Below are 23,034 nucleotides of genomic sequence, written 5' to 3' on the forward strand. Positions count from 1 at the left end.
CAGGTGCTATTATCCTGTTTGCAAATGAGGAAACTGAGAGTCATTACTCTCCTGAGGTTATGACAAGGTTAATGAGTATCAGAGCTTGATTTTAAAACCCTAGATTTTCTGGCTTTTTGTCAAGGCTGTTTCCTCCCAAGAAAGAATAGTTTCAAGTTGGAGGAAATAGTTAAGTAGTTATCATGCTGTTGAAAGGTCAGACGTGCAGATTAAGTTCTGAAAAGTGTCCTGGGGCATTTATAGTGACTTATTTATTCATTCAAGAAATATTTACTAAGAGTCCTTTAAGTACCAAGAACTGTGCTAGGTATTGGGAATTAAATGACAAGTGCCAAAGTGGTAGAGGTAGAGGGGTGAAAGAAAGTAGAGACGATGAGTGAAAACTGTAGTGTGAGGAAGCTTGATTGTAAAGGAAAAGATAGTGATACAACAGTAAACCTAGGCGAAATTGGGGTGTGTGTGTGTGTGCGTGTGTTTTAATATGGGATGCACTTTTTAAAAATATAAATTTATTTATTTTTGGCTGTGTTGGGTCTTCGTTGCTGTGCACGGGCTTTCTCTAGTTGCGGCGAGTGGGGGCTACTCTTTGTTGCGGTGCACGGGCTTCTCATTGCAGTGGCTTCTCTTGTGGAGCACGGGCTCTAGGCGCGCGGGCTTCAGTAGCTGTGGCATGCAGGCTCAGAAGTTGTGGCCCATGGGCTCTAGAGCGCAGGTTCAGTAGTTGTGGCTCACAGGGGCTTAGTTGCTCCACAGCATGTGGGATCTTCCCAGACCAGGGATCGAACACGTGTCCCCTGCACTGACAGGCAGATTCGTAACGACTGCGGCACTAGGGAAGTCCCAATATGGGACGTACTTAAATTGTTCGTATTCTGAGGAGAAAGAGCCATGGTAGGGGAAAGATTTAAGATAAAATAGAAAGAGCTGGTGATCGATTGGTTCATCAAGGATCCTAAAGAAGGAGGGAAATTAGGGACCAAAGTCTGTAGATTGCACGTTTTTGTTTGTTTGTTTATTTGTTTTGGGCATGCCACGTGGCATGTGTTACATGGCTTGTGGGATCTTAGTTCCCCAACCAGGGGTTGAACTTGGGCCCTTGGCAGTGGAAGTGCAGAGTCCTAACCACTGGACCTCCAGGGAATTCCCTGAACATGTTTAATTAAGTAGATTGCAAGGTAATCCTAACATGAATTTGTAATGGCTGTAGAATTTTAGTATAACTACCCTGCTCTTGGATAATGGAGACTTGACTAAACAATGAAACTTCTTATTTAAATGATTAGTGTGACCTCTTATGTCTGATTTATGCATCCATCTTCTTCATCCCTCAGTTATTCTGTCCATACCCTTTCTAACATAGCATGTATTGTATTGAAGTAGAGTCATTGATGTTTCCCTCTTAGACCATATGCTTCTTGGGAGGAGAGAGGAGTAGAGGCTGTGTCTAACACCACTTAGCATCTGGTATAATCTCACTTTAATAAAGCCTTATTGAATCGATGAATCAGTGAATGACTCTGTTCCTTATTTGTACCATTTGAATATCAGTTTTTTGTTTTTTAATCTTTTATGGGTTAAAAGGTATGTATCTATCCTGTGCAAATTTTGTTGTCTGTTATAAATTAAGTACTTTAAGGTATGCGCAAAGTACCAGTGAAAAGAGGACTTAAAAAATTTTCCATATGGGGAGGACCTTATGGTTTCATACAACCTAAAGAGTATCTTAGGTTTATCTTTTTAGAGATTTAAGATAAATTTATTATCAGCTCAAAGTGACCAATTGTAATCTATCTAGAAGTGCAGAAATAAGATATGCTCACACTTAAAAAAATTTATTTTATTTTATTTTATTTTAATTTATTTATTTTTGGTTGCATTGGGTCTTCGTTGCTGCACGTGGGCTTTCTCTAGTTGCGGCGAGCGGGGGCTACTCTTTGTTGTGGTGCGTGGGTTTCTCACTGCAGTGGCTTCTCTTGTTGCGGAGCACAGGTTCTAGGTGCGCAGACTTCAGTAGTTGTGGCACATGGGCTCAGTACTTGTGGCTCGCGGGCTCTAGAGCGCAGGCTCAGTAGTTGTGACGCACGGGCTCAGTTGCTCTGCGGCATGTGGGATCTTCCCGGACCAGGGCTCGGACCCGTGTCCCCTGCATTGGCAGGGGGATTCTTAACCACTGCGCCACCAGGGAAGTCCCACGCTCACACTTACTTTTTACTTCCTATTTTTTAAAGTTTTGTGTTAAAAAGTCAGTGATGCAATTTTTAAAAATTAAATTTCCTGTGAGTGTGGTATGCAGTTCCCCCAAATATGTTATCTTACTCATCAATGTCATGGAATTTTCTTTTTTCAGAATCCTGTCCAAAAGATCCCTGACTCGCATGAGATAACGCTAAAGCATGGCACTAAGACAGTAAGTTTTAAAAATTTAATTCTTTTCCCTCAATAACAGGGCTCTCATGGAAAAGTGAACTAATAAGATATATTTATATTAAGGCCAATTATACAATCAGCTGGTATCACACAGCTATAGACGTTAAGGAAAATAGATTACTTTTCTGTTCAGTCAAAATAACCATTGCATTTCATTTAAAATAAGAACACTTACTGCCATTGTTATTGTTGGCTTTAAAACCTCTTTCTTTGATATAGGAACATTACAAGTGAAAGAAAGAAATGAAACTCAAATACTTTTTTTTGTTATGGTGTGGGAAAATTTTTCATTACCCTTAGCTTCATTTCTATATCAGTAAGAGGCCTGAGTTCATTTTTTAGGTGGATGTTGAGATAAATGAACATAAGATAGTTACTGTATGGCTCTAAGATTATATTACTTAGATTTATGGATTATATTTTTATATTATCATATTTATTTATGTTATTTAAAAATTAATAATGTAAACATTTTGAGGTATAAGATTAAATCATTTTATTGTAAAAAAGATTTAATAATATCTTATTAAGAAATGATAGTTGAATGAATGAAACTTGCTTATGAATGAATGAAAGGATAAAATTATCTTGCTTTCCCTTTATAATTAAGCTACCTTTTTCTAGAAGTCTGACATGTAAAGAAGTAGGAAAATACATCCCATAATGAGGGGGAAAACATCAATCAATAGAAATAGGTCCAGAAATAACACAAATGATAGAATTAATAGCCAAGGATTTTAAAATAGTGATAGTCTTTCCACTAAATTTTTTGCTTTTGAAAATATCATTTCCATAAAATATTTGTGTTAAATACATTGGGTTTATTATTATTTTAAATGAAGTAAACAGTGAATATTTAAAATGTCTTAATTTTTGCTATGGTAAACACTGACACAAATAACTCATATAAACAGACATTTTGGGGGTTCTCAAAAGATTTTGAGTGTAAAGTGTCTTGAAACCGAAATATCTGAGAACTGCTGCCTTAAGAAATCATTTCCATCTAATTCTTCATATTATACCTACTTTTTATTAAATCACACTTTTGATATTTTTATTCTGAAATCAGGAAAGAATTTTACTAATTTTCATGTTTTTAAGTAAATCAGAAAAAAAATTATAGACTGTCAATAGTTAAAAGGAAGCTTTCCTATCATTGAGTCCAGAGATTTTTACAGCTGAGAGATAGTTCATGTTTGACACATGTTTTATTTAGATATGCATATTTTTTCAAATCCAATTTTATCTTTAAAAATGTATATAATTAAAAAAATACTCCAAGTTATTTTACACATTAATAATCAGAGCTTCTAACTGTACTGTTAGATTAACTAATTTTTTTTGCAGTCCTGCCTTTGCCCTGCATGTATTTCAACTTTTTGGAAATATGTCAGAGATCAAGAAGGTGACTGGCTCGTCTTTTTTGTTTGTTTGTTTGTTTTTAAACTAGTTATTGTAAAAATGTTTACACATTCACAGAAGTATAGAGAATACTGAGAGGAATTCCCGTATATTTATCTCTGAACCTTACCAATTGTCTACATAAGGCCACTCTTATTTCCTATATACTTTACATTTCTAGTAAACCTCCTTCCCCCCATCCCATCTACCTACCTTGTGGGATTATTTAAAAACAAATTCCAGACTTCATATGATTTCATCTGTAAATATTTCAGTATGAACCTGTAAGAGATAAGGTTGGTCTTTCTCTCTCTCTCTCTGCTCCTCTCCCTCTCCTTTTCTCTCTCTCTCTCTCATAATCAGAACGCCTTTATTACGTCTAAAGTTTTTTCAATAATTATTTAATATCTAATATCCCATTATTCAAATTTCTTCAATTGTCCCATACTTTTTTTTTTTTTTAATTTTTGGCTGCGTTGGGTCTTTGTTGCTGCGTGCGGGCTTTCTCTAGTTGCGGCGAGCAGGGGCTACTCTTCGTTGTGGTGCACAGGCTTCTCATCGCGGTGGCTTCTCTTGTTGCGGAGCATGGGCTCAGTAGTTGTGGCTCGCAGGCTCTAGAGCACAGGTTCAGTAGTTGTGGCGCACGGGCTTAGTCACTCCGCGACATGTGGGATCTTCCTGGACCAGGGCTCGAACCCATGTCCCTGCATCGGCAGGTGGATTCTTAACCACTCCGCCACCAGGGAAGCCCCCATACATATTTTTCCAGTTAGTTTGTTCAAATCAGTATCCAGACGGCATCTGACTCACTCTGAGGAGAGTCATCATTGTTTATTTGTTATGTCTCTTAATCTGTATGTTTTTCCTTTTCTTTTTTTCTCCTTGCCATTGAAGAAATATATCTATTTTGTCAGTATACTTACCATTGACCTGAAACAAATACACTACCAGATATTTCTTCAGCAAAGATGGGTTTATCCGGGATCAGCAGAGAGTTACAATTTGGGGTCTGCAACCATGGGGAGCCATGCTCAAGTTCCTGCATGGCAAGGGAAGGAGAACCTTTTTATGGGAGTGAAAAGGAAGTTTGGAGGGCTAAACAGAGTCCATGGCCTTTCACTGGCTGATGAGTCCTTGCCAGGAAAGAAGTTCTTCCTATTGAGCTCTACTATCATTGCAGGGTTTCCCTTTCTGGTATCCCAACTCTATTTAATTGAGGTTTCTGTTTATTAATTTTTTACATTTACCCCTTTGATCACAAGATTTTTTTCTGAAAGCATCACTGATTAAATGTCAGGTTGCCTAGTTTCAGCAGCCTTTTGTCCCTCAGTGTCAGGAAGGACCTTTCTTGGGTGTAGTGTCTCACATCAGAAGGAAATTGCATAGATTAGAAACTTATTAAGATCACACTCGAATAACAAGGAGAGGTAGGAGGGAGAACTTTCTGGTACTTTTTATCTAAAGTCTATATGTTATCAAGATCATAGATATTGGAGATCATCTGGAGCGTTATGTCATCATCAAAGGTTTGGTGACAAACTTCTAACAGGGTTTCTCTGGATATCTTGGGAAAGCTGTCTCATCAGATGTCATCTGCTTCAATTCCAGGAAATCTTTACTTTCAGGTCACCAGATGATGTGCAGGTCCAGTCAGGGTTCAGTGCTTTCTTTAGGTGTGTTATGTCACATGAATTCAAGAATCTATTCCTTGGAGTTTGGTGGCAAAAATATTGGTTAACAGTGCCTGATAGGGGCCTCTCCAGGGAGGTTGAAAAGAGTTTTTCTGGAGGTGTCTTTTCCAATAGATGAAATCTCCAGGTTGTAAGGTGTGATGCTTAAGGTCTAGATTCAGTTTGCTGATATTTTGTTGAGGATTTTTCTGTTTATATTCATAAGGGATATAGGTCAGTAGTTTTCTTGTGGTGACTTTGGTTTTGGCATCAGGGTAATATTTACCTCATAGAACGCTGAAAGCATTTATTTCTCCTATATTTTCTGGAAGAGTTTATGAAGGATTGATTAATTATTCTTTAAGTGTTTGATAGCATTTACCTTGAAGCCAAATAGATATAGACTTTTCTTTGTGGGAAGATTTTTTTGTTTTTTATAAATTTATTTATTTATTTGGCTGCGTTGGGTCTTCGTTGCTGTGCGCAGGCTTTCTTGAGTTGTGGCGAGTGGGGGCTACTCTTCGTTGTGGTGCCTGAGCTTCTCATTGAGGTGGCTTCTTTTGTTGTGGAGCACGGGCTCTAGGCGTGCAGGCTTCAGTAGTTGTGGCTCGTGAGCTCTAGAGTGCAGGCTCAGTAGTTGTGGCACATGGGCTTAGTTGCTCCACGGCATGTGGGATCTTCCTGGACCAGGGCTCGAACCTGTGTCCCTTGCATTGGCAGGCGGATTCTAAACCACTGGGCCACCAGGGAAGTCCTGTGGAAAGATTTTTGATTACTAATTTAAGCCCTTATTAAAAATCTATTCAGATTTTCTTTCTTTCTTTTTTTTGTTCATGAGTCCATTTTGGTAGTTTGTGTCTTTCTAATAATTTGTACGGTTCATCTAAGTTATATAACTGGTTGGCATGCAATTCATAGAATTTCCTTGTAATCCTCTTAATTTATGTTATCTTCTCTTTCCTTCCTGATTTTAGTAATTCTTTCTTTTTTTCTTGGCTAATCTAGCTAAAGTTTCTCAATTTTCTTGAAATTTTCAAAGGACCATTTTTTGGTGCCTTTGATTTTCTTTACTTTAAAAATTTCTCTTTTCTACTGAATTCTGCTCTAATCCTTATTTCCTTCCTGTTGCATGCTTTGGGTTTTGTTTCCTCTTCTTTGGTAGTTTTTTAAGGTGGAAGTTTAAGTTATTGATTTGAGATCTTTCTTCCTCTCTAACATAAGTGTCATAGCCATAAATTTCCCTCTAAAGCACTTCTATTTTTATATATTGCTTGAATGAATAATTTACTTCTTTTTTTTTAACATCTTTATTGGAGTATAATTGCTTTACAATGGTGCGTTAGTTTCTGCTTTATAACAAAGTGAATCAGCTATACATATACATATGTTCCCATATCTCTTCCCTCTTGCATCTCCCTCCCTCCCACCCTCCCTATCCCACCCCTCTAGGTGGTCACAAAGCACCGAGCTGATCTCCCTGTGCTATGCGGCTGCTTCCCACTAGCTATCTATTACGTTTGGTAGTGTATATATGTCCTTGCCACTCTCTCACTTTGTCACAGCTTACCCTTCCCCCTCCCCATATCCTCAAGTCCATTCTCTAGTAGGTCTGTGTCTTTATTCCCGTCTTGCCCCTAGGTTCGTCATGACCTTTTTTTTTTTTTTTTTCTTAGATTCCATATATATGTGTTAGCATACGGTATTTGTTTTTCTCTTTCTGACTTACTTCACTCTGTATGACAGACTCTAGGTCCATCCATCTCACTACAAATAACTCAATTTCGTTTCTTTTTATGGCTGAGTAATATTCCATTATATATATGTGCCACATCTTCTTTATCCATTCATCTGTCGATGGACACTTAGGTTGCTTCCATGTCCTGGCTATTGTAAATAGAGCTGCAATGAACATTTTGGTACATGACTCTTTTTGAATTATGGTTTTCTCAGGGTATATGCCCAGTAGTGGGATTGCTGGGTCATATGGTAGTTCTATTTTTAGTTTTTTAAGGAACCTCCATACTGTTCTCCATAGTGGCTGTATCAATTTACATTCCCACCAACAGTGCAAGAGTGTTCCCTTTTCTCCACACCCTCTCCAGCATTTATTGTTTGTAGATTTTTTGATGATGGTCATTCTGACCGGTGTGAGATGATATCTCATTGTAGTTTTGGTTTGCATTTCTCTAATGATTGATGATGTTGAGCATTCTTCCATGTGTTTGTTGGCAATCTGTGTATCTTCTTTCGAGAAATGTCTATTTAGGTCTTCTGCCCATTTTTGGATTGGGTTGATTGTTCTTTTGATATTGAGCTGCATGAGCTGCTTGTAAATTTTAGAGATTAATCCTTTGTCAGTTGCTTCATTTGCAAATATTTTCTCCCATTCTGAGGGTTGTCTTTTGGTCTTGTTTATGGTTTCCTTTGCTGTGCAAAAGCTTTTAAATTTCATTAGGTCCTATTTGTTTATTTTTGTTTTTATTTCCATTTCTCTAAGAGGTGGGTCAAAAAGGATCTTGCTGTGATTTATGTCATAGAGTGTTCTGCCTATGTTTTCCTCTAAGAGTTTTATCGTGTCTGGCCTTACATTTAGGTCTTTAATCCATTTTGAGTTTATTTTTGTGTATGGTGTTAGGGAGTGTTCTAATTTCATTCTTTTACATGTAGCTGTCCAGTTTTCCCAGCACCACTTATTGAAGAGGCTGTCTTTTCTCCACTGTATATTCTTGCCTCCTTTATCAAAGATAAGGTGACCATATGTGCATGGGTTTATCTCTGGGCTTTCTATCCTGTTCCATTGATCTATATTTCTGTTTTTGTGCCACTACCATACTGTCTTGATTACTGTAACTTTGTAGTATAGTCTACAGGGAGCCTAATTCCTCCAGCTCCATTTTTCGTTCTCAAGATTGCTTTGGCTATTCGGGGTCTTTTGTGTTTCCATACAAATTGTGAAATTTTTTGTTCTTCTGTGAAAAATGCCATTGGTAGTTTGATAGGGATTGCATTGAATCTGTAGGTTGCTTTGGGTAGTAGAGTCATTTTCGCAATGTTGATTCTTCCAATCCAAGAACATGGTATATCTCTCCATCTATTTGTATCATCTTTAATTTCTTTAATCAGTGTCTTATAATTTTCTGCATACAGGTCTTTTGTCTCCTTAGGTAGGTTTATTCCTAGATATTTTATTCATTTTGTTGCAGTGGTAAATGGGAGTGTTTTCTTAATTTCACTTTCAGATTTTTCATCATTAGTGTATAGGAATCCCAGAGATTTCTGTGCATTAATTTTGTATCCTGCTACTTTACCAAATTCATTGATTAGCTCTAGGAGTTTTCTGGTAGCATCTTTAGGATTCTCTATGTATAGTATCATGTCATCTGCAAACAGTGACAACTTTACTTCTTCTTTTCCAATTTGGATTCCTTTTATTTCTCTTTGTTCTCTGATTGTTGTGGCTAAAACTTCCAAAACTATGTTGAATAATAGTGGTGAAAGTGGGCAACCTTGTCTTGTTCCTGAACTTAGTGGAAATGGTTTTAGTTTTTCACCATTGAGGACGATGTTGGCTGTGGGTTTGTCATATATGGCCTTTATTATGTTGAGGAAAGTTCCCTCTATGCCTACTTTCTGGAGGGTTTTTGTCATAAATGGGTATTGAATTTTGTCAAAAACTTTCTCTGCATCGATTGAGATGATCGTATGGTTTTTCTCCTTTAATTTGTTAATATGGTTTATCACATTGATTGATTTGCGTATATTGAAGAATCCTTGCATTCCTGGGAGAAACCCCACTTGATCATGGTGTATGATCTTTTTAATGTGCTGTTGGATTCTGTTTGCTAGTATTTTGTTGAGGATTTTTGCATCTATGTTCATCACTGATATTGACCTGTAGTTTTCTTTCTTTGTGACATCTTTGTCTGGTTTTGGTATCAGGGTGATGGTGGCCTCGTAGAATGAGTTTGGGAGTGTTCCTCCCTTTGCTATGTTTTGGAAGAGTTTGAGAAGGATAGGTGTTAGCTCTTCTCTAAATGTTTGATAGAATTCGCCTGTGAAGCCATGTGGTCCTGGGCTTTTGTTTGTTGGAAGATTTTTAATCACAGTTTCAATTTCAGTGCTTGTGATTGGTCTGTTCATATTTTCTGTTTCTTCCTGGTTCAAGTCTCGGAGGTTGTGCATTTCTAAGAATTTGTCCATTTCTTCCAGGTTGTCTATTTTATTGGCATAAAGTTGCTTGTAGTAATCTCTCATGATCCTTTGTATTTCTGCCATGTCAGTTGTTACTTCTTTTTCCATTTTTAATTCTGTTGATTTGAGTCTTCTCCCTTTTTTTCTTGATGAGTCTGGCTAATGGTTTATCAGTTTTATTTATCTTCTCAAAGAAGCAGCTTTTAGTTTTATTCATCTTTGTTATCGTTTCCTTCATTTCTTTTTCATTTATTTCTGATCTGATCTTTATGATTTCTTTCCTTCTGCTAACTTGGGGTTTTTTTTTGTTCTTCTTTCTCTAATTGCTTTAGTTGTAAGGTTAGGTTGTTTATTTGAGATGTTTCTCATTTCTTAAGGTAGGATTGTATTGCTATAAACTTCCCTCTTAGAACTGCTTTTGCTGCATCCTATAGGTTTTGGGTCATTGTGTTTTCACTGTCATTTGTTTCTAGGTATTTTTTGATTTCCTCTTTGATTTCTTCAGTGATCACTTGGTTATTAAGTAGTGTATTGTTTAGCCTCCATGTGCTTGTATTTTTTACAGATTTTTTCCTGTAATTGATATCTAGTCTCATAGTGTTGTGGTCGGAAAAGATACTTGATACGATTTCAATTTTGTTAAATTTACCAAGGCTTGATTTGTGACCCAAGATATGATCTCTCCTGGAGAATGTTCCATGAGCACTTGAGGAGAATGTGTATTCTGTTGTTTTTGGATGGTGTGTCCTATAAATATCAATTAAGTCCATCTTGTTTAATGTATCATTTAAAGCTTGTGTTTCCTTATTTATTTTCTTTTTTGGATGATCTGTCCATTGGTGAAAGTGAGGTGTTAAAGTCTGCTACTATGATTGTGTTACTGTCGATTTCCCCTTTAGTATTTGCCTTATGTATTGAAGTGCTCCTATGTTGGGTGCATAAATATTTACAATTGTTATACCTTCCTCTTGGATCGATCCCTTGATCATTATATAGTGTCCTTCTTTGTCTCTTGTAATAGTCTGTATTTTAAAGTCTATTTTGTCTGATATGAGAATTGCTACTCCAGCTTTCTTTTGATTTCCATTTGCATGGAATATCTTTTTCCATCCCCTCACTTTCAGTCTGTATGTGTCCCTAGGTCTGTAGTGGGTCTCTTCTAGACAGCATATATACAGGTCTTGTTTTTGTATCCATTCAGCCAGTCTGTGTCTTTTGGTTGGAGCATTTAATCCACTTACATTTAAGGTAATTATCGATATGTATGTTCCTATTCCCATTTTCTTAATTCTTTTGCATTTGTTATTGTAGGTCTTTTCCTTCTCTTGTGTGTCCTGCCTAGAGAAGTTCCTTTAGCATTTGTTGTAAAGCTGATTTGGTGGTGCTGAATGCTCTTAGCTTTTGCTTTTCTGTAAAGGTTTTAATTTCTCCATGAAATCTGAATGAGATCCTTGCTGGGTAGAGTAATCTTGGTTGTAGGTTTTTCTCCTTCATCACTTTAAATTTGTCCTGCCACTCCCTTCTGGCTTGCAGAGTTTCTGCTGAGAGATCAACTTTTAACCTTATGGGGATTCCCTTGTGTGTTATATGTTGTTTTTCCCTTGCTGCTTTTAATATATTTTTTTTGTATTTAATTTTTGATAGTTTGATTAATATGTGTCTTGGTGTGCTTCTCCTTGGATTTATCCTGTATGGGACTCTCTGTGCTTCCTGGACTTAAGTGTTTCCTTTCCCATATTAGGGAAGTTTTCAACTATAATCTCTTCAAATATTTTCTCAGTCCCTTTCTTTTTCTCTTCTTCTTCTGGGACCCCTATAATTTGAATGTTGGTGCGTTCACTGTTGTCCCAGAGGTCTCTGTTACTGTCCTCAGTTCTTTTCAATTTTTTTTCTTTATTCTGCTGTGCAGTAGGTATTTCCACTATTTTATCTTGCAGGTCACTTATCCGTTCTTCTGCCTCAGTTATTCTGCTATTGATCCCTTCTAGAAGATTTTTAATTTCATTTATTGTGTTGTTCATCACTGTTTGTTTGCTCTTTAGTTCTTCTAGGTCCTTGTGAAACGGTTCTTGTATTTTCTCCATTCTATTTCCAAGATTTTGGATCATCTTTACTTTTGTTATTCTGAATTCTTTTTCAAGTAGAATGCCTATTTCCTCTTCACTTGTTAGGTCTGGTGAGTTTTTGCCTTGCTCCTTCATCTGCTGTGTTTTTCTCTGTCTTCTCATTTTGCTCAACTTACTGTGTTTAGGGTCCCCTTTTTGCAGGCTGCAAGATCGTAGTTTCCGTTGTTTTTGGTGTCTGTCCCCAGTGGCTAAGGTTAGTTCAGTAGGTTGTGTAGGCTTCCTGGTGGAGGGGAGTAGTGCCTGTTTTCTGGTGGATGAGGCTGGATCTTGTCTTTCTGGTGGGCAGGTCCACGTCTGGTGGTGTGTTTTGGGGTGTCTGTGGCCTTATTATGATTTTAGGCAGCCTCTCTGCTAATGGGTGGGGTTGTGTTCCTGTCTTGCTAGTTGTTTTGCATGGGGTGTCCAGCACTGTAGCTTGCTGGTCGTTGAGTGGAGCAGGGTCTTGGCATTGAGATAAAAATCTCTGGGAGATTTTCACCTTTTGATATTACGTGGAGCTGGGAGGTCTCTTGTGGACCAGTGTCCTGAACTTGGCTCTCCCACCTCAGTGGCACAGCCCTGATGCCTGGCTGGAGCAGCAAGAGCCTGTCCTCCACACGGCTTAGAATAAAAGGGAGAAAAAAAAGAAAGAAAGAAAGAGGAAGATAAAATAAAATAAAATAATATTATAAAATAAAAAGTAATTATTAAGAAAAAAATTTTTTTAAATAATTAAAAAAACAAAAAACAACAAAAAAAAAACCGGACAGACAGAACCCTAGGACAAATGGTAAAAGCAAAGCTATACAGTACAAAATCACACACAGAAGCATACACATACACACTCACAAAATGAGAAAAAGGGAAAAAAATTTATATATCATTGCTCCCAAAGTCCACCTCCTCAATTTGGGATGATTCGTTGTCTATTCAGGTATTCCACAGATTTAGGGTACATCAAGTTGATTGTGGAGATTTAATCCGCTGCTCCTGAGGCTGCTGGGAGAGATTTCCCTTTCTCTTCTTTGTTCGCACAGCTCCCCAGGTTCAGCTTTGGATTTGGCCCCGCCTCTGTGTGTAGGTCGCCTGAGGGCGTCTGTTCTTCGCTCAGACAGGATCGGGTTAAAGGAGCAGCTGATTCGGGGGCTCTGGCTCACTCAGGCCGGGGGGAGGGAGGGGTACGGATTGCGGGGCAAGCCTGCGGTGGCAGAGGCCAGCGTGATGTTGCACCAGCCTGATGCGTGCCGTGCGTTCTCCCGGGGAAGTTGTCCCTGGATCACGGGACTCTGGCAGTGGCGGGCTGCACAGGCTCCTAGCCCCCTTCAGGCTGTGTTCACGCCGCCAACCCCAGTCCTCTCCCTGGGATCTGCTCTCCAAAGCCCGAGCCTCAGCTCCCAGCCCCCGCCCGCCCTGGCGGGTGAGCAGACAAGCCTCTCGGGCTGGTGAGTGCTGGTCGTCACCGGTCCTCCGTGCGGGAATCTCTCCGCTTTGCCCTCTGCACCCCTGTTGCTGCGCTCTCCTCCGTGGCTCCGAATCTTCCCCCCTCCCCCACACGCAGTCTCCACCCACGAACGGGCTCCCTAGTGTGTGGAAACCTTTCCTCCTTCACAGCTCCCTCCCACTGGTGTGGGTCCCATCCCTATTCTTTTGTCTCTGTTTTTTGTTTTTTTGCCCTACCCAGGTATGTGGGAAGTTTCTTGCCTTTTGGGAGGTCTGAGGTCTTCTGCCAGCATTCAGTAGGTATTCTGTAGGAGTTGTTCCACATGTAGATGTATTTATGATGTATTTGTGGGGAGGAGGGTGATCTCCACGTCTTACTCTTCCGCCATCTTGAAGCTCCACCAGAGCTTTGTTTTCTATGTTACTCATTACCTTTCATAACCTTTTGGTGGATAATAAGTGGAGTATATAAGCAGCCACAGAGATCCTGATACTTTATTTGTTTGTTTGTTTATTTATTTATTTTTGGCTGCATTGGGTCTTCATTGCTGCGCGCGGGCGTTTTCTAGTTGCGGTGAGCAGGAGCTACTCTTCGTTGTGGTGCGTGGCCTTCTCATTGCGGTGGCTTCTCTTGTTGCGGAGCATGGGCTCTAGGCGCACGGCCTTCAGTGGTTGTGGCACGTGGGCTCAGTAACTGTGGCTCGCTGGCTCTAGAGCACAGGCTCAGTAGCTTTGGCGCATGGGCTTAGTTGCTCTGCAGCATGTGGGATCTTCCTGGACCAGGTATTGAACCCATGTCCCCTGCATTGGCAGGTGGATTCTTAACCACTGAGCCACCAGGGAAGTCCAAGATCCTGATACTTCAGAATGCTAGCATTGAAAATCTCATTTCGTCACTTTGCCCTTTCTTCTTTGCCATCTTTCTTCTGTCCTTAGGTAATGAAAAGTGAACTTTGTAGTTTATCCTGTTCTTTCCTGAGAGAGGGTAATTGATCTCATATTTGTCAAACTGCATAGCTGTTTGTTTTGTATGTGTTTATTTTATTTACAGTCCTCCTTCCTTTTTTAAAAGTGTTTTTTATTAAGTGTCAGATTTGTGCCAGGCACTGTGCTGGGCACAAGGATGGTCTTTGTCCACATGGAATTTACACTCTTTTTTTTTCTTCTTGTTTTTAGAGTTTTTAACTCATTTACAAATAAGAAAAAGTGATACATGCTAACATAAATAATTTTTATGAAAAATTACTTTTTTGAAAGCAAAAAAACCCATTAATGTGGAGAGTGATATTATTTCACAGTTTTGCAAATCTCTTTAATGTCTGGCTTAATGGAAGAGGGCTGGATTTATCATACCTGCTTTTTTGCATTCAGTCTTTTACAATATCACACATCCTGTAGCCTCTGGAAAAAAGGCAAATGATGTCTTAGTATTGTAAAAATAGCTTTGATCTTGAGTACACTTGAAAGGGTCTTGTAGATCCTCCAGATCACACTTTGAGAACCACTGCTGTATTCTCATCTCCTCATTTTACATGTGAAGGCATTGGATCTCAGAGAGATTAAGGGAGAAATCCCAGATTACATGGCCTGTTCATGATAGGATACAGATCCTAGAGGTTTGTCTCACTTCTCTTGGTTTGGATTCTCAATCACAAACCTGGGAAATATACCCTAATGGCCTGTCCTGTTCTCTCTAGTTGTTGCCTCTAGCAAGGACTGTCACAGTATATTACTGCCCCCTACTCCCATTTTTTTAAATAAAAGAAAAGAGGAAAATCAACAAACATGATAAATTCTGCCATAGGCTTACTGTGTTAGTATTTGAATTAGAATTTCTATTTGAACTAAAATGCTAAGGCAAATTCTATTGCACTCTATTCCATGTAAGCTGCTGCTGATGAACTGCACAGTAAATATCACAGGGAGATATAGAAAGCAGATTAACCATATTCTCAACAATTATCACATATTCTTTGTCTGAATATAATGCAGTCACATATCCTAGGAAAATTTTCACAAGAAAAGGCTGAAAAGGTGGTGGGTATATTAAGAATTTGCAAATAAACTAGCAGTCTTTTGAAACTTTTTAGATAAAATGGGAGTTTTTCTGAAATTAGATATTTTCCACTCCTTAGCCAGACCTTATTTTGTCTTTTTTAAAAAAAATCAAAGAATCTTCTTGGCCACTTAAGAGATCATTTCCTTTGTATCCTACCAGATGATCCAGAGAAGGATCATAGCCTTGTTCCTTTAAACAACCTAATGCCTAGAAAAGCTGGTCCAGTACAGGAAATTCTTCCCAAGGAATACACTTCCTACTTTCATTTTTTTTTAGGTTCTACATTTTTTGGTTCTAAATTATGAATCACATCCATTTCTTTTTTCATTAATATAGTGACATAATGGTAATTCTCTTCCTCAGTGAAAGAATTCACAACAGGGAAATTCCTGGCAGTCCCGTGGTTAGGACTCTGCACTTACACTGCCGGGAGGCACGGTTTTGATCCTTGGTTGGGGAACTAAGATCCTGCGTGCCGCGCAGCACAGTGAAAAAAAAAAAAAGAATTCACAACGGTGAACGTTTTTTAGGTGAAGAACTGCTTCTCCCCAGGTTTCCCTTTGGGCACATTCTTCCCAGTTTACCCTGAAGTCCAAATGACCACCAGGAAGTTGGAAACTGCAGGTTGCAAACAACACTGTCCTTTTCCCCAGAAGAACAGTGAGGATGCCTGCAGCTGGTCACCATTCCTCCCACCCTGATTCAGGGCCTCGGCCCCTGTGGCTCCACACTGGTGGTCGTGGGGTAGGAGCGGAATTTACACTCTTGAGGGGAGGACAGGAATAGAATAGACAAGTCACAGATGAATTTGCAATTTCAAATTACATTGCAGGGAGATGAACACTGGTGGGGTTAGCTTTATCAGGAGGAGGGACACCTCTTTAATTTTCACAGGAGGGAAGAAGGATAGAGTGGGCATGGAGGCAAGTAAGTTTGTAGTTGGTGGTAGCAAGTCACTTCGTAGACTTTAAAAACTACTGTTTATTTAGTTTTATTTTCGATTGTTTTAAGACATATTGTTCAGGCATTCAAATGATAGCTCTCATTTGTATGCTTTCTTTAACCCATTTAGGGTACATATCTAATTTAAACATATAACAAGTTATTCGTTATATTTGTATATAATTCCATTATATTCTGAAATCAGTATTCACAGGTAGTAATTGAAATGAGTATAAATTATTTTGTCAGTATCTGGTTTTGACTGCAGTAATTCTGTTATATTTAATTAACATTTCAAGTCTATTTGGAGGATTGATTTATAGTGCCTTTCTTTATATAAAACTATGATCCTTCTACTCTCTCATGTATATGATAATCACATTTAATATTCCTAATGCAGTCTTTCCTTCTGAGAGGTCAGTAGATCCAGGGACTAACCACTTTGACAAGAATGATAAATGTAGCTCAAGAACAGTGAGTTACACATTGGATATTTGTATGTGAATTGAACCTTGAAAAGTTCACAGGGAAAGCAAATATTTTATGGAACCAGTATAAGTGATATTATAATGTGGTTAGTTACTTAAAAATTCAGCTTTAAAAATAATTGTTTAAGGTGACTAAACAATTAGCCAAGTGCACAAGATAATAATTTCTACTTTGCTCTATTTTGTTAAATAGATTTATGGTTCCTATTGGCATTACTCATTTTGGGAATTTTAGATTCATGTGTTATTCATTTAGTGATAGTCAAACAATCTTAAAAGTTTTCCTCAAAATTGTTTATTGAAAAAGCTGAATTGTTTGTAAGATTTCTACTTATATACTAAAGCAACTTAGTTTATCATATGACAGCTATTCTGAGTACATGGTAGATAAGTTGGGATGAAGCTAGTGATTAGATTAAACTAAAATATTTTCTTGTATTTCAAAGAAATAATACTCCTAATAACAAAGCCACATAATATAGAAGGTGCTTTCCATTTTCACTTTTCAGAAGTAACAGCAGTGGTGATCTATATTTACAGTGCCTGTAAGGTAGGAGGTAGGGTTAGAGAAAGGAAATGGGGTTATAATAGACAATAAGTAGCTTTTCTCCATTTTTTTTTTTTTTTTTAAACCAGGTTTCTGCCTTGGGTCTGGATCCCTCAGGTGCCCGTTTGGTGACTGGAGGATATGACTATGATGTTAAGTTTTGGGATTTTGCTGGAATGGATGCTTCTTTTAAGGCATTTCGATCCCTTCAGCCCTGTGAATGGTATGTATTATGCAACTTAATACCTTCATATTTGAAGACAGAGTCTCTTGTTATTTGAATTCCGTTTATGATGATTTTTGCCAAAATACAATAAGTTTACATGACTATACGCTACATTTGTTATTCAGATGAAAGCAAAGTGTACCTTTTATGTTTCTTTTCTTTAGTAAATTTCCTTTAGTTTCATTAATTTATTTTTTAAAGACATTTTCCATCTTTTGTTGTTTTTTAAAAAATATTTTAATTTAGAAATTGTTACCTTGCCTAGTTTATTTTAAAGCACTTCATTAAATACTGTGTAATATGATATATGTGTGTACAACATATGTTAAGCCAAGTGCTAGTCGGTGCTGCACTGTGCAGGTATGGTCAGCTAGCATTATATTATAAAGGACTTTACACGTTGCTACCATAAGCCACCCTCTTATTTCTACTTTTGACCATCGTTGATCTTTTAGCATATTGGATATCAGAAATGGATTTTATTGGTGAAACTATCTTGTTAACTTGCATAATGTATGTTGGAAATGAGCTTTCAATGATGAGATTTAAAAATATTCAAGATATGTGGATGAGCTGAAATTACTCTGACTCAATTTCTTACTCTTGCATGAATGGGGTGTAAATCTAGTTTTGCCTTCAACCTGAACTCTTAAGGGTTTTGTTTAATCTCCACTTGTAAACTCTGGGTTTCATCAACTATATGGAGAAAGTTCCTGTCTCTGGACTGTTGAGCGTTTGCTTCCAGTGAACCTTTTGTGAAAGTGGTGGTTGGAGCATCTAAACGAGATGCTGGGATTTTTCTCAAGCCTGCAGAATAGATCATATGAATTATTTGTGCTTACTTGCCAATAGATATTTACATAATAAATGTCTGTCTTATGTGGATCAGAATTGAGTCAGACCTCAAATTTCTCTGGCAGTTATATAGTTATCTAGCAAAATAACCTTGCTGACTAAAGTGGCTCTGGTCAGTGTTCTACAAATCATTATTGATTTGTAAAGTTTGAAGTCATAACTCTTAAGCTGTCTAGTAGTAAAGATTTGAGAATTCCCTAAATAGATCTTAACAGATATATGATCAATTGAAAGGAAAAAAAAAAACTGAGTATCTCCAATGATGGCTATATTTAAAATAGGTCTTATGATTTAAAATAGTGACATTTATCTTGAGTTAGTATGATGACCTTTTTTTAAAATAAATTTATTTTATTTATTTATTTTTGGCTATGTTGGGTCTTCGTTGCTGTGTGCAAGCTTTCTCTAGTTGCGGCGAGCGGGGGCTACTCTTCGTTGCAGTGCTCAGGCTTCTCATTGTGGTGGCTTCTCTTGTTGTCGTGGATGGGCTCTAGGCACATGGGCTTCAATAGTTGTGGCTTGCGGGCTCAGTAGTTGTGGCTCGTGGGCTCTAGAGCACAGGCTCAGTAGTTGTGGCGCACGGGCTTAGTTGCTCCGCAGCATGTGGGATCTTCCCGGACCAGGGCTCGGACGCATGTCCCCTGCATTGGCAGGCGGATTCTTAACCACTGCACCACCAGGGAAGCCCCATGATGACCTTTTAAAAATGTACTTAAAATATGTTGTTTATATCCCTTTTCCCCACATGATAGATAGTCTCTTGATTCATATAGGGATTGTGCTCTCCTTCTACCTTTACAACTATAAGGTGACTTGTTCAGGACTCTCCAGTTCTATATCAATGATCAGCTCTGAATGGAATACATATCTCATGAGACTCAAGCCAGTGCTCTATTATTCACTAAACTGTGTCATTTGCTACACTGCTGTAATTGAAAATGCAGAAAAAACCAAGAATAAGCTTATTTTCTCTTCTGTAATTAAATTGTTGCATCCTATATGTAATTGTGAGCTATCAAAGATTAGATAGATGGGAAGAAATAGGATTCTTGACAAGTCATATAAAATTAATATAAAACTCTAATATTGCAAACATTATGTGAACGTTACTCCTTTAAATCAGGAGAACTATTTAACTTTGCCATCACTTGCCCCTAATCTCAAAGTAATGTGACTCTGTTTTTTATGATGTTTTTGTGACTCAGTGTGTATTTTATATCTATTTACATATTCATCTATAATTCCCTTTTTACTGTGAAAAAGATTTCAAATGGAGAGAAAAGCAGAGGGATTAGTATGAAGAGAAAAGCAGAGGGATTAGTATGATAGCCATCTACCATTTACCTAGATTTAAGTTATAAATATTTTTCTTTATTTGCTTCATCTCATTTTTGTAATTTTTGAATTATTTAAAAGTAAAGACACTGTTTGTATGTAACAAAACAGAAACAGACTCACAGATAGAGAGAATAAACCAGTGGTTACCAATGGGGAGAGGGAAGGGGAGAGGGGCAGGATAGGGGTATAGGATTAAGGAGATACAAACTACTATGTATAAAATAAATAAGCAACAAAGATATATTGTACAGCATAAGGAAATATAGCCATTAGTTTGCAGTAACTTTAAATGGAGTATAATCTATAAAATTATTGAATTGCTCTGTTGTACACCTGAAACTAATAAAATATTATAAATCAACTATAATATAAGAAAAATAAAGACAGACACACCTTTCACTTTGAAATACTTCAATGTGTTATCTTTGAGAAAGATAGACGCTTTCTTATATAAATGTAGTTCCATTATTATTTTTAACAAAATTCTTCAGAATTCCTTAATATTTCTAATAAACATTCTGTATTTAAATTTCCCCATTTGCCCTCAAAATGTGTTCTTTTTTTAAACAAATTATTTATTTATTTTATTATTTATTTTGGCTGTGCCAGGTCTTAGTTGCGGCAGGCAGGATCTTTAGTTGCAGCATGTGGACTTAGTTGCAGCATGCATGTGGGATCTAGTTCCCTGACCAGGGATCAAACTCGTCCCCCTGCATTGGGAGCATGGAGTCCTACCCAGTGGACCACCAGGGAAGTCCCTGAAAATGTGTTTTAATGCTGGTTTGTCAGACATGGATCCAATCAAGTAATACACATCACATCTATTTTGTATCTCTCTTACATCTCTTTTAATCTACACTGACCCTTCCTTAACCATTTCCTTTCCCATAACTTTGTTAAACAGACAGGTCTAGTTGTCCTCTATGAGATTCTTCCTTCCTGATTTCCTAATTGCTTCCTTTTGGTATTATTTAAGTTGTTTCTTTATCTCCAGTATTTCCTATAGAAGATCCAAAGGCTTGATTATAATCCATATTGTTTCACATCAGATGGCGTGTATTGTCTGGTTGTTGTCACTATTAGTGACTAGCAATTAAGACTGATCCCTGGAGTAAGTTGGGACATCTGATTCCTCCACTGTAAAGTTAATATTACATACTTGAGATAGGCAAGAACTTTGGGGGGAAAATACTTTGGTACCATGTAAATATCCAGATTCTATTCATCCTTTCACTTAATAAGTTTAGCATCCATTGATTATTCATACCTGAATCATTTATTTCATTGAGGGCTGCAAGATAGTGGTTTTCTAATTCTGTTGTTTCATCTACTTTTACTTGCTGGCATTCTTCTAAGAGAAGTACTTTTCCTCATGCCTGATGTTATTTGGTTCCTCTGAAATACAGTTCCTACCCCAGAGTCAGGATAAATGCTTACTTATTTCCCTTTTATTACTCATTTTTAGCTTACAGGTTGGTGTTGATAAATGAGTTGTTGCTGTTATTCGTGGTGATAGTTTTTTAAAAAATTTTTTTGCCTTTTCTTTTTGATTACTGGTATTTATGATTTTAAAATTTTCATGTGTTTCAGTCAATTGCAGTCATTCTTCTTTTTTTAAAAAATTTTTGTTTATTTTTGGCTGCATTGGGTCTTCGTTGCTGCACTCAGGCTTTCTCTAGTTGTGGAGAGCGGGGGCTACTCTTTGTTGCCATGTGCGGGCTTCTCATTGCCGTGGGTTCTCTTGTTGCAGAACACGGGCTCTAGGCATGCGGGCTTCAGTAGTTGTGGTGTGCAGGCTCAGTAGTTGTGGCTCTTGGGCTCTAGAGTGCAGGCTCAGTAGTTGTGGTGCATGGGCTTAGTTGCTCCGCGGCATGTGGGATCTCCCCGGACCAGGGATTGAACCCATGTCCCCTGCATTGGCGGGCAGATTCTTAACAACTGTGCCATCAGGGAAGTCCCAGTCATTATTCTTTTTGATGTTTAAAGTGTTCCAGATTTGGCCATTGGGAGTCCCTGATTGCTATGTAGTTTTGACGTGACCTCGTTAGTCTTTAAAAGCTTACTTATTTTCTGGAACAACATGTTGTAGGCTTCCCAATACATGCCTTTCCAGGTCCCAGAGTGAGCATTTCCCCACAGACACCTGTTTTGTTAGTGGGAATGGTGTTCAGAGACCAAATCTGGATGCTACACATGTTCATAGATATTGGGGTATCATTACTTCTTGACCTTTTCAGTGGAAAGAGGTGAAAAATATAGATACGTGTGTGTGTGCTTAAATGATGAGATCATATTGACATTTCCATTTCAAAATTTTAGTAAACTTTAAATTTCTGAATATTTTTTAATTTACTGAAAAGATGTACAGATAGTCCAGAGTTCAGGTATGCCCCTAACCCAGTTTCTCCTATTGTTAACATCTTACATTACCATGTCACGTTACATTTGTGATAATTAAACCAACATTGGTACATAATCATTAGCTAAATGCTAAACTTTATTTGGATTTCACTTTTTTTATAAACTAATATCCCTTCCAAGATATTACATTACATTTAGTCTTCACGTCTGTTTAGTCTCCTCTGGTTTATGATAGTTTCTCAGTTGTTCTTTGATTTTCATGACTTGACAGTTTCGAGGTGTATTGGTCAGGTATTTTGTAGAATATCCCTTGACTTATTTTTTAATGGCGTTTTTCTCATGGTTAGACTGAGGCTGTGGGTTTTTGGGCTGAATATCACAGAGGTGAAGTGCCCTTCTTATCACATATCAGGGGTACATTCTATCATGTTTTTAAGATTTCTCCACTACAGAGTTACTTTTTCCTCCCCTTTCCATATGCCATTCTTTGGAAGCAAGTCAACAAATGCTGCTCACACTTGGTAGAGTGGAAAAATTAAGCTCTACCTCCTGGAGGGGGTGATAATTACATAAACTACTTGGAATTCTTCTGCAAGGAAGACTGTTTGTTTGTTTATTTATTCATTTCTATTTATTTATACCTTGAATTATAAGTCAATACTGAGCTGTGGCCATTGTGAGCTCTTTCAGTTTGCCTCTTGTGTTCTTTTCTTTGACATGCCTTTTTGTTTGTCTGTTTGTTTATACTTCCTTACTTTTGGGTACTATGAGATGTTCCAAACTCATATTTTCTTTACCCCTGTGCTAGAATTAGTCATATTTCTTTGGAGAATGATATCAGAAAAAAAGGATCTAGACTCTTCCTGTGCTTGTTGCCCGTGGGGTGTCACTGCTTCTAGGCCTTCTCAACAGAGCTAGGAAGTTTATGCCTGTGTACTAACCTATGTATGCGCTATATGTGTAATTGTTTCTGTATCCTTTTGC

General features: G+C 37.8%; 1 protein-coding gene across 2 annotated transcripts in view; it reads left to right on the forward strand.

Moving 5' to 3' along the window:
- The window catches only part of WDR70 (WD repeat domain 70), a 304,073-nt gene that overhangs the window by 49,211 nt on the left and 231,828 nt on the right, over positions 1-23,034 (forward strand). For both annotated transcript variants that reach the window (XM_082382288.1, XM_082382289.1), the window contains exons 6-7: positions 2,348-2,407; positions 17,360-17,493. In XM_082382288.1, the coding sequence (XP_082238414.1) occupies positions 2,348-2,407; positions 17,360-17,493 (194 nt within the window). The remainder of the gene's footprint in view (positions 1-2,347; positions 2,408-17,359; positions 17,494-23,034) is intronic.

The sequence above is a fragment of the Balaenoptera borealis genome (assembly GCF_965194805.1).
Source record: "Balaenoptera borealis genome assembly, chromosome: 2".
NCBI classification, from domain to species: domain Eukaryota; kingdom Metazoa; phylum Chordata; class Mammalia; order Artiodactyla; family Balaenopteridae; genus Balaenoptera; species Balaenoptera borealis.